At 35.5% G+C, this 12,378-nt stretch overlaps 1 protein-coding gene across 3 annotated transcripts in view; it reads left to right on the forward strand.

The window, feature by feature from the left end:
- RTF2 (replication termination factor 2) overlaps positions 1-11,966 on the forward strand; it is a 33,338-nt gene extending 21,372 nt beyond the window's left edge. For 2 of the 3 annotated variants that reach the window (XM_075516907.1, XM_075516906.1), the window contains exons 6-9: positions 3,345-3,458; positions 6,597-6,651; positions 6,731-6,823; positions 9,373-11,966. In XM_075516907.1, coding sequence (XP_075373022.1) covers positions 3,345-3,458; positions 6,597-6,651; positions 6,731-6,823; positions 9,373-9,557 — 447 coding nt within the window. In that variant the 3' untranslated portion in view covers positions 9,558-11,966. Of the gene's footprint in view, positions 1-3,344; positions 3,459-6,596; positions 6,652-6,730; positions 6,824-6,989; positions 7,435-9,372 lie in introns of those variants that run through there. The other variant, XM_075516908.1, reaches the window with a different exon arrangement.
- Positions 11,967-12,378: the final 412 nt, after the last annotated feature.

Raw genomic sequence — 12,378 nt, forward strand, 5'->3', positions numbered from 1 at the left:
AGACATTAAACTGTAACATTGATGTAAACATTTAGATATGAAAACATATTTCCCTGTTGTTTATTTGTGTTATATTGACTGGAGTAGTCATCGATGGAACTACATCTTACTGTACCAAAAAAAAAAAAAAAAAAAATCACTCTGTCAAAAGTAGTTTACAGCAGGAAGTACGGTACAACCGTTGTGTTATGTAGCTGAAACTTAAGAAGAAACTGTAAACTTTAGAATTCAGGAAATCATCTTAAACTAAGATTTCATTATTACTAAAAAAACCTCTTGTATTTTATTCTCTAAGAAAGATAAGAAGCTATCCTACTATATTAAAATTACTTGAAATTTAAAAGGTCTTCATTATTTGAAAAACTAATTTCACTGTTTCTTGTACTAGTTTAAGATTAAAAGATTATATTTATGCCTAAGCTAATACGTCTTTTACAGCTCATAAGACCTTTATTATTCTAATTATTTTTAAGTCTTCGGGTTGGTTTTGGTTTTGTTTTTTTGTAAAGTTGATTTCTGTGCCTGTGTATGTATGTATTTACACATGGGATATGAAGGGTACACAAATTTATGAGTATCAGACTTTGAAGACTTTTTGATCATACCTGCACACCCTTTAAATAATTCCTTGATGCAAGCATGTTAAGCCATTTGGACATGAACAGTTTTGAACATGCTGTTATAATTGGACCCTGAAAGGGCTTTTAGACAAAAATCAAGCTGCTTGTCCAGCATCTCCTTCAGTTAACATCCCACTCTTCTTCAATTACAGACTGAATCTTGCATTCAGATCTGCAAGCTGCTGTTCTGATGCTTTTGTCCATTTCAGAATAGTTTTCAAGTTCAATGTCATTTAGGAATGTCTTCTATTCAAGGTGCTGCAAACACATCGAGGAACTACAGCAAGTACCTTGATAGGTATTTAAAGTCCCAATATAAACAAGGTACAGCAAGGAAGACCCTGTGATAATCATAAAACAAAAACCTGCCCCAGAAGACCTTAATCTGAAGGAACGATCTTCCTGAATTTGCAAAACTGAAATTTCTCTCTGTTTTTTATCTCAGCATTTCAAAACATCGAGATAAAAACCTTTCCTTTTTTGCAAGAAGGGATAGTGAGCTTTTTAAAAAATCAGAATTAAAGCTTTGCATCCAACAGTACCATCAATTAAAAAATGTTTGATGCACATGGATGATGCAACAACAAATCATACCTATTGGAGTTAGTGAAACCTGGGAAAGTGGAGTTGATTCTATGCCTATAACTTGCTGTACTTAAAGTATGTTTAGAAGGGTTTGGTCTCTGTAATATAATCTGGCTGTTGTCATGGCAAAAAATTATCTGCTTCAGTGAATGGAAAGAGGACGCTGTCCTTATTTCCCCGTTTCCTGTAAATACTTTTAATTTTAGAACAGTTCCACCTGTGTTTTCCAGATGGGAACCTGGATTTGCTTACTTTTTCAAAATGCAACATTTATTGAAATTAGAGTCCTTTGACAAACTTTTACTTGGAGGAAATTTCCACTTATTTTTGTATGCCTAACAGAATATGTTTTAAAAAATTATTACAGAAATTGCTTTTTAAATCACTAGCCTGTAGGAGGGTGCTGGTCTTTCATGCTGTATTTGGAAAACACCCCACTAGAAATGAATGTGTAGGACTTCTTTAGAATGAAGACATCTGCCAGTCACTCCTGCCTCAGTATGAAGACTGATTGTCTGTCTTGATTTTCTAGACTTCTCACTCGCAAGTGTCTGAGATCATACCAAGCTGGTATTTCTAACACTAGCTCATTGAGTAGCAATGGAAAAATTTGGGCTACTTACCCATTTCTTGTGTGACTGATTGTTCTGCCTGATTTACTTAATATGCATCTCTCTAACACTTGCTTCTCCTTCATAATCTCTCTGACCACTTGTGTTCAGGTTCATTTTTTAAACTGTGTTCATCACTTGGGCAGACTCTAGTCAAAGTGCTGTCCATATGTGCTTTCAGTTGTTTAATTCCTACTGCAAATACATGAGTAACCTTTCTAAACCTTTGTTTAGAAAACAGAAGAGTAACGACAAAGGCAGGATTATAAACTAATCTTGCAGATTAACAGAAAGCTTCTGGATTTAACAAAATAACAAAAACAAAAAAAAAAAGGAAATTGAGATTTTAGAAAAGAGAACATCATAGTCAATGCACTGGCTTCACCAGATGATTGAAAATGTGCGCAGTGAAACATCTGTGTCTTCAACCAGAAAACAAACGTGGAATTTACATGAAGCACATTACATGGGTTATCCAGGTTAATTTATAAATGTACTTTGAAACTTGGTAGTGTTTCATAAATCAGATGAAGGACAATGAGAAGGCAAGGCTGGGTTAATGAATAATGCTGCTTTTATACCACTTTTTATCCCCATTGTCATTTAAAAAATAAAAATAATAATTAAAAAAAAGAAAAAAGAAAACAAACGCAACAAAGCAGGTTTTCCTGTTTTCCTGTCTAGTTGTTGGGGAGAAAAATTCCCTGGTGCGGTCTGTTCTACATGTAGAGGAATAACACCTTTGGTGTTGTTCCTAGTCAGTGTAAAGGAACTGCTCCTATCAGTTGTTGTTTCTTGTATTACTAAGTTGAAAGACAAAATCCAGAGCAGAGTGGCATAATGCTTAGATCTTAATCAAATGCATTCATAACTAAAAAAAATCAGAAAGTAACTTAGCTATGGGGTTCAGAAAACTGAATAGATTCTAGTTAGGACTACTTTGTTTAATCTAGTCAGTGTACGTTTTATGCTAGTAAAACAAGGAACCCATGAACAGAAAATACACCATGAGACCTTTTCTTTAAAGAAAAAAACAGAATTAGTTAAGAGTGTTGTTTACAAGGGACTGATAGTGAAATAAATATGCAATTTCCGTAGCCCTATTACATGGAATAGGGCTTTGAAGAAGAGCAAAATATTTTCATATTTCTGAAATTCTTTTATAATTTGCTGTGCAGATTGATATGCGAGCTGCTTTTAAATATGGTTATCAAAAGTTCACAATTCACTAGTAAGATGAGTATGTATTCTCCTTTTCATGAAGAGGGATGCTGTCAATCATTATTATTTTAGTAATATTTACTAAATATTTATATATTTAGTAAAAAACAACTGAGATTTTCCCTTTGACATTTGAGGTGAGAAGATGTATTAGACTGTATTAAAAGAGAAAGAACTATTGGAAAAGACACAGCGGCAAGGGGAAGGATTGGAGAACTTAGAGTATTAATTCTAACAAAGGTTCAGCAGCATAAAGCTCTTGAAAAAAATACTAGTTTTGTCTTTTTTTTTTTTTTTTTCCTTGAAGTGTGGTGTTCCCTTTCAAGAGGAAGATGTGATTATTCTTAATGGTAATAAAGAAGATGTGGAAGTATTGAAGAAAAGAATGGAGGATAGAAGACTTAAAAGTAAATTAGAAAAGGTAATCTTTTTATACATTGTTTAAAACAAAATTAAAAGAGTTCTTGTCTGGATTGCAATCTGCTCTTAGATCACATAGCTTTTTCTGCTAATCTGCATGGAGACTGGAGGATTTACTCAGTAAGCTGTGTTGTACTTCAGTGCTACTTTTGAAAGTAATGAGATTGCATGCATATTTGGCTAATGGCATACTGAAGTTATACGTAGTGAAACTGTCTTTTGACTAAGGCTCTGAAAATCACAGAATTTAATGCTCTGAGCAAAATGGACAGTGTGCCAGCTACGCTTTAGGTTTTTCTTGAAACAAATTAGTTAATTCTAGTAATGAGCAAAATCTTCTCTGTATTTCGTATGGTAGTTCCGGTTTTATTGCGATGGTAGGTTATTAGTTTTTTGATCTCCAGGTATCCTCTACTGGCCACAGTCAGAAACACAACACTGGAATACTTAGATTCCTGGTCTGATTCTGTAAGACTACTGTTTGGAAATTTTGTCATGTTCTGTGGTTCTTATAGTCCTGAGTGATTACTGGCGATGCTAATTTCCACCGTGCTGTTGAGGTCTTTGCATTTTTTTTCTTTTTCTTTTTTTTTTCTTTTTTTTTTTTTTTTTTTTTAAATCTGACCAGGCAAAATGCCATGGAAATAAAGTTGTTGCAGCTCTACTATATACTCTGCTGTGTACTACTACTCTGTGAAGTAGTAGTTGTTCTGTGGTACTGTACTGTCAAATGACAATTCTGCACATGGGACTTTTTTCAGCATTGCTATTTTTTTCTGAACTGGCATTGCTGTTCTGGAGGATGACAAAGCAAGCAAAAACTTCAGTGTTGACTCAGTCCAGAGTACAGACAGATTTAGTTGAATCTCAAGAGCATGAATCATCATTGTCTGACACTTTCAGCAACTGAGACTTTAGATGGAGGTTGAGCATCTCACCCCTATTACTGTGCTTGATTTTGTCTGCCTGTAGGATTAGATGCCGTACAAATGTTTTCCTAGATTGTTTTGAAATGAATACTAGTTTACTTACCAGCAAGCATATGATTCCTTCTCATCGTAGGGTCGTTGTTCAGCTGCACCAATACATACCAATACAGCATCATTGGGCCTGGGCAATAAAAGAAAAGAATGGTTACCCATAGAAATCCTAGTGTTCTGTTTCCTCTCTGTTCATAGCCTCTGCACTTGGTGTCCTGTAGCTTCTGGCGTAAGAGCAATACCGTAAATCTTATGCTGTCTCTTCAGATGGTTTTTTTCTTTTTTTTTCAGTACTTTGTAATTAAGTGTTTGAAAGAATTTTAAAGATAATTTGATGATAGAGCATTGCAGATCTCAGTAGAAGAGTAATCAACCCCCAAAACAGTGGTCATTTGCACTCAATTTTCCTTAGGAAGGTGGCCCTAACAAAGCACTTATAGCTTTGGTTCAAATAATTTGGAACAGTCTGAAAGCTGTCCCCAGCTTCTGTGCAATAAAGAAGTAGTACCTCAGTGTGCTGAGCAGTTCTGTCTCTTACGGCGTCAGCACAGTCGCTCGTGGTGGCAAATGAACGGAAATCCTGCTTTGGTTTTTGGGGTCTATATGCCTTAGGTGAATATGCAAATATTTTTTCTTTTTTAGTGGAGGCTTATCTTACAGGCGGTACAGTATGTGCATATCTCTTAGCAGGCCTCTTGCATTTCATCCTCAAGTTCTGATGTTGTTTTGCAATACTGCCTTGCCTTGCTGCACCAGCTGATCTTTTTGCAGCTAGACCCAGTCTTCTCTACTGTCACTGGCACCATTCGCTCTAATCTGAGATCTGTGAGCTCTAGGCCCAGCATCAGAAGACAGTTTCTAGTTTGGGGTTGGTTGGCACTGCTGTTCAAACCTCTTCCTCAGTTCGTTCTTTCAGCTAGGGGAGCAGTCTAGTGAACCTACTGTATTTGGAGCAGGAAGCACAAACTCCTTTTCTTTATACCCATGAGATAAAACATAAAGAAGATGCAGCTAGCACTAGCATAAAGAATTATTCAATCTCAACTATGTCATATGTGCCCATGATGAAATATGTATAATATATATTCCTTATGTATAATAATATGCATACATATATTTACATACATCTCATAATTCAGATGCCAGATACTGGGAGGTAACTTTTCTTTGTAAATCCACCCATGATAACAAAGGTGGAAGCACCCTGAAAAGAGGTTTTTCATGTACACTGAAGGACACCAGGAGAGCCAAATTTGCTTTTAGAATAATAACCCTCTGCCACCACCTTCTGGCTAAGCTTTGCAGCAACATGTGGTACGGCATTTTTTTCCCCAAGCATTAATCATATGCTTGACAGCACAGGTTCTCCTAATTTTTCTAACACATTTAAATGTATTTATTTTCTTTTGAGTTTGTGTAGCTTTCTTGAAATATGTACAACATTCTGAATATATACAGAGTAATCTTTTGTGATAATAACACCAATGACTGCTTTAATACATCTTTCTTTTTCAGCTTGGCATTTATATAATCAAAGCCAGTAATGGGATTCTTGTTGGTGTTGTTTGGTTTTTTGTGTTTTTTAATCTGGAAAAACATAAATGAACTTGGAAAATCTGGTCCACAGATGCTTTTAAAAAATTTAGATTAACTGTTCTTCCCAAGCAATCCTGCAACAAAGGGCCCAGTTATTGAAAGTTACCTAGGAGGGATTTTTTATTAACTAAATAAAATTAAGTGGATGTGAGATGCAGGGTTATTCTGAAATTTTTATTGAAAAACGTCTTTATTGATTACAGTTAACTGTGTCCTGTTTAATGTCATGCAATTTACTGTCCTGCCATGTGGGTTCAGAGTATCAGATTACCTTAATGATGATAACACACACACCCTCTGCAAAGTACACAAACCAAAATACCGTATCCAGACAGTTTCATTTTGGCCTGCACGATTTTCTTTAAGGTGCCTTCAAGGTTGCCAAGGTTATTATTTTTCCATACAGAAATAATACCAAAAATGTGGAGCAATATTGTGAAAGGAAGAGTTCCACTGTGTAAGACACAAAAATGTACTAAATGGAATTGTGTGTCTGTCAAATACAAGTTGGGAATTGTATATCCTTTCAGTATATTACCAGATTTCTGCTTGTGTTGTTTCAGAAATCAAAGAAATGTAAGTCAGCAGAAGCAGCTTCTCAGCAAGATACCACTGAAGGTAATGTCACAGCTACAAATTATGTGTAGCCTTCTGAGTCATGAAGCAGACTCATTATTTCATTTTTTTCCTTTCATAGATTCTCCAGGTCCATCAAAGACTAAGAATGGAAAGGATTGTAGCAATTCCAGTTCTGGGGAAAAGAGGCAGATTATCTTCACCAAAAGTTCAGGTTGGTGTTTATTCTTTAATCTAAATGTGAAAAATGTGAACAAATAGGTCTGCTTTGAAAAATATTGTAGGAGAGATCCTTCTCTGGCTATTTTGTACCGTAGTTTTCAGAAGCTACCCTCTCACTTCCTTTTCTTTTTTTTTTTTTTTTTTTAAATCTTTCTCAGTAATTAAAGGTCAACTTCTGTCTTCAAGGGAGCCATAATGTCGTGTCTCACTTTTTCAAAGAACCTCCTCTTTCAAAAGTCTGTCCTAAAGGCTGCCTTTCCAAGCCGGAGTAGGAAGCTGCCTCATGAACATGCACAAAGCTTCTTGTTCAATGGAAACTGTGATCAGTTTAACTTTTTCTTAAAACAGAGCTTTGTTTTACAATCTGCAAAATCTACAAAACTGACTCTGCAGAAAGGGTGAAAGGGCTTCTGTTTATCCATTTTTCCTTATTCTGCCCAGTTTGCCTTTGTCCCATCTGCTATCCATCATCCTATACTTTGAGTAAATAGTCCATAGAGTAGGGACTGACTTCTTGTTATACTTTCACAAAATACCTAGAACAACAACAGGGTCTCTGCTCATGCTCATGACTGGCAAGTGCTGTAGGGATGCAGACAACTAATAAAAATAATAAACACTTTTCACCATATTGCATTTTTTTTCACTGTGAAACAAGCCAGCTTTGCTTGTTTATGTCATTCCAATATTGCTGTGCTTTAAGTTGGTGGGAACCAACTTGAATGAATGAGATTAGAGATTCTTCTTCACACAGCAATATAGTCGAGGGTTTGGCATATCTGTTTTACTGGCTAGGAGGCAGTGTGAGGAGAATTATTTGTTTTACTGAAGTACAAGTGGTCAAAAAATCTGTTATGGCAGTTTATTTCAATGAAGTGTATTAAAATGTCCCAAGCTGATGACTTGACTTTTAGTCCTCCATTTTAGCTGCTAATTTGCTGTGTATCAGGGGGAGCAGTGGAATAGAACTTCAGGATGTACTGAGGTACCTACAGTAGTCATGCAGCTATGAGTAAACTTGGGAGTCCTTTAGTCCAAAGGATGGTGCCCTCTTTTTATGTAATATGTATTATGTTATTTAATGTCTTCAATTCATACTGATGTTTTCATACAGAACTGTAAGAATGGGTACTGACAAAGTCAGTCTGAGGTTTCTGTGTGAAGTATTCAAACGTCTACATTACAGCCACAGAAAAAGTCAATATAATTTGTTTGAAGAATCTGAGAATAGTTAAATGATGAACCGTAGACAAACTATGTGAGAAGCTGGGAGAATTTCTATCAGAAATGCCTTACCTGCCCTCTACTGTCTGTTTTCATAGAGGATAGACTTTTAAAAATATTTCATTCCAGATGACTATAATTGCTCTTGGATGTTTAGGAACCTAGTAATTCTAATAATGTTTGATGCATTGTTCTTTTGCAAGAGTGTAAAAGAAAAAATATGCCTTTTGAAATGTCAGGTCATTGGTTTATGTTTCTGGCAGCAGTTATATTGACCAGCAAGAGATTAAGAGGAGAGAGGGAAAATAAAGGAAAATCCATGGACTGAGGAATGCCAGTAGCATAGGAATTAATTTGTGAACATGGCACCCTAAGGTTTCTGGACTTGCAGCGTACATATTCATTATTTCAAATCCAGTGATTGGTAATTCTTTCCAGACAACTATTGGTGGCATTAAAAGCAGCATTCTCCAAATATAAAAAGGGTCTGATCTATGATGATTTAGGATTGCAGATATAATTCCTATGACTACATGCAGAAATCAGTTAAGTGCATTTTCAGACAGGCTCCCTACTAGCTATTTACAAGCCGTCGTGCCTAAGTTAAACTAAATATGTAGAGTTTCTGTTGACTTCTATATATTCATTTCTTTGCACAAGAGACTTGGCACATGCTTTTTAAAATACTATCCTTCGACTTTGGAGAGGATGAAATAGTTGTTAAGAGAGAAAGATATTTTTTGGTAGCAGTAGATATAATACACTGAGAGAGATGGTATCAGAAACAGAGGGATGGGCATTTTCCTATCCCAAATCTAAAATGATGCAGACCATTGTTATTGGTCATAAATTACTTTGGAAAGAATAAAGGGAGGAGATAGATTCCTTGGGGAGAGTATGTCACAAGTTTAGCTTTTGTCATTTGATAGCTGATTTCTAAACAATACTTCAGGGTGGTGGAATACTTTCATGTTTCTTTCTTAAGACTTCAGAGCCATTTTATTTAGAGGAATCGATGTTGTCAATACTGAATTACAGTGCAAGGGGTTTACACAAGTAGGAAAGAATTCCCCTCTCTCCAAGATTTCTAAATGCATTTTGAACATCAATTCTAAAAGCTAGGAATGTGTCTGCTGTTAGGAACGTGTTTGCTGTTGAGTACAATTATGGGATATATTTGCAATAGCCCTGAAAAAATGTATATACCTCATCCCTGTACACATTATTTTTTAAATACTTTTTTCCGTCTTTATTTAAATACTTTTACCAATTGTAAGCTGTTATGCATGCTTCATTCTATTCCTTTTTCTCTGTCAGATAATGGAAATTCATCTGTACCAGGAAAAGTCAATAAGGCTTCTTCTACTACTACGAAGAGATCCATTGCAGACAAAGAGGAGAAATCTGAGGCATACAAATCTATTTTTACATCACACAGCTCAGCAAAACGTTCAAAGGAAGAGTGTTCCAATTGGATTACTCACACAGCATACTATTTCTGAAACAATGATGAGCCTGACTGTAACTTTCATTACTGCTTTCCTTCCCTAAGGCTTTTTCTGTACAACTCTGATACAGAACTTCTGTTGTAATCTGACGTTATCTGGAATTATTCCATTTGCAAGTTGTTTATAAACTTGTGAATAACTAATGAACTTGCGTTAGTTGCAACTTCTGTTAAATAAGAAATAGATCACCAGAATCCATGTTGTATCAGCAGACCTCATTCTAAAATGATGGATTATTTGCACAAAAATTTTTCTTTTCTTCTCCCAGTTGGGTGCTGTCATTCTTAGTCACACTAGCTAGTGTCCTCAGTAGTAGGAGTGAGGGTAGAATGATCTGCCTACTGTCCTCTTCTATTGATATTTGCCGCAACTGTAATTATAGTTTTCAATGTATTAGTACAGAAATTCAAACTTTTTGAAACATTCTGACAGTAAAAAGAGCAATAATGCATTTCTTTTGTACTAGCTGACTGAGTCCTCAGTAGGATGAGTATATGTTTCTTAAGGGTTCTGTAGGTATTTCCAAGTAATTTACCTTTTGATGGAATATATGAAAACATAGTCATGAAAATGTTTGTACAACATTCTTCTTGAACATATTGTTGTAGCCCGTTTTTAATAACACAGTATTCACTTGTAAATTATTATCTATAAAGATGAGCCTGTAATAATAAGGCTGGTTTTTTTCCCCGAAAAGGTTTTAGGGGTTTTCTTTGTCAGTGTGTGTTTTAAAGTTAGAAGTATCAGGTCTGAGCTTTCTCTCTTTTGTCAGAGGATCAGAATACAGTGGAACAAAAGTATGAGTTTCCTTACTTTTCTGCTGAAACAGTAAGGTTCTGTGTACGTCTCTGAGGAGCAATTTGCCATTTTGAATTCAGCAGCGTACACAAAAATACAAGCATTTGCACAGGGTGAGAGAAAAACACAGGGTGGTGACAGAATAGGAGCAGGCAGATCTTAACTGGCTTTTTAGGGAGAAACAATTGGACCCAGTGTCATGCGAGACAAACCCATTGGTGGCTGATGGAGGGAACCCTGCAAGGCTGGAGTTAGCTTCTGAGAACGTTTCTCTTTCACTTTGCAGGCAACTGAAATGTGCTGCTTTCACATCATCTGTAGTACACATTGTTTTATTTTCTGACATAAAATTCATAACAGCAAACAACTATTTGACTGTTAATTGCTTATTACAGAAAGATACTAAGCATAGTATGTCACTCAGTTTTGCTTTTATATTTATGCTTTTTATCCCTGTGATGTTGATTTAAATAAAACTTGCTCTTGTCATATGACCATAACACTTCGTGTTCAGTTGAACAGATATACAAGCGCTTATTTTGTCAGTGTTAGAACAGAATAACTTTTTATGGACTCTCCTTTGGCCCTTTTATTCTTAGCTTTTTTCCAAGCACAGGAATCCTTTTAAAATGTTAATGTTCCATAGCAATGATTTAGTGGCTGAATATTTGAATCCAATAATACCTGCATGAAATGACCAGAGGGAGGGATGGAAGCTTTTCACATTCCTCTCTCCCTCCTTTAAAATTAAAATATACTTTTATAATCTTGGCACAAACTAACCAGAATAGAAATGCAGAAAGTAGGAGGCTTTTAAAACCACTGCATGATGTTACATTGTTACCTTTGCGTGTGAAAATGATTAATTATCATCATAATTTATTTTTAAAAGTGTCCCCATTTATAATTGGTAATAGTTAATTGGAGATTCAAATGCTGTGTTTATATTTGCGTAGGTGGTCTCCATGATTCAAGCATGTTGAATGAAACTGCTAGGATTTTATTATTATTTTGATAGGTATAATTAAAAATTGGCTTGTTGTAGAATTTATATGGTGGTAAGCATTTTTGTTTTCCAAAGATGTGAATGCATGTATACATCACATCAAACAGTTTGAGGTTTACTTGAGCTTCCAGGAAGCACTCAACCACATTTTGTATGCATGTCTAGTAATCAGCTTTGTTCTCCCTGTTCTGTATTCTTTTCCTTTTCACTATTATCCTTTATTATTTGTTAGTTACAGATAATGAAATTACTGCACTAAAAGATATACTATAGTAGGCCCTTTATTTGCAGTCTAATTCTGTTTTGACAATACATGTTAAAGTCCTATTAGTGTTTTATAGGAGTGCATTTTTCTTCTATTTAAATCAGTTATAAATCCTAAGGGGAACTAACTTTATGCTTTTGATTTAGCTATTACTTTGCTAAAGAATATGAGAAAACATAATATGCAGTTTTCCTTCCCTTTTCTTGATAATATGTTAGGCAAAGTCCAGCCTGCTGGCTTGGTAACAAGCTTTCCTGCCATTGGGGCATAATAGTGACTTCTTTTGTTCAACCTGACCTGCTCATCTATTAAAATAAGTTCATGACTACCATGATTTGGTTAATGTACTGATTCTTCATATACACTTGGGTTTATTATGTGGAATTGATTGTTCGTGCAATGCCACTTTGTTAGGATTTTGTTTGGTCGTTTACCATCCTGACTTTGTGGATGGAGTTCTTAAAATGTTTACGGTTTCTAGAAGTGTTGTCAGTGACTGATGAGGTCTTTTCCTTCCCTTTACAAAAAACAGCTGTGAAGGAATGTGATATATTGTTGGCATGTGATGCAATTCATCGCCACAATTGACTTTTGTTAATGTAAAATAGAGGAGCAAAAAACTGACACTTCTGTTGTTGGCAGGCTGGGTTAGGCAGTTGAGACTGGAACGTTGACTTGGCAAGTTTTAATAGATTCAAGCGAATAGTTTGCTGGAGGATGTTTGCTTTGTTGTGGTTTGCTTTTTG

The sequence above is a fragment of the Mycteria americana genome, chromosome 14 (genome assembly GCF_035582795.1).
Source record: "Mycteria americana isolate JAX WOST 10 ecotype Jacksonville Zoo and Gardens chromosome 14, USCA_MyAme_1.0, whole genome shotgun sequence".
Taxonomy (NCBI): domain Eukaryota; kingdom Metazoa; phylum Chordata; class Aves; order Ciconiiformes; family Ciconiidae; genus Mycteria; species Mycteria americana.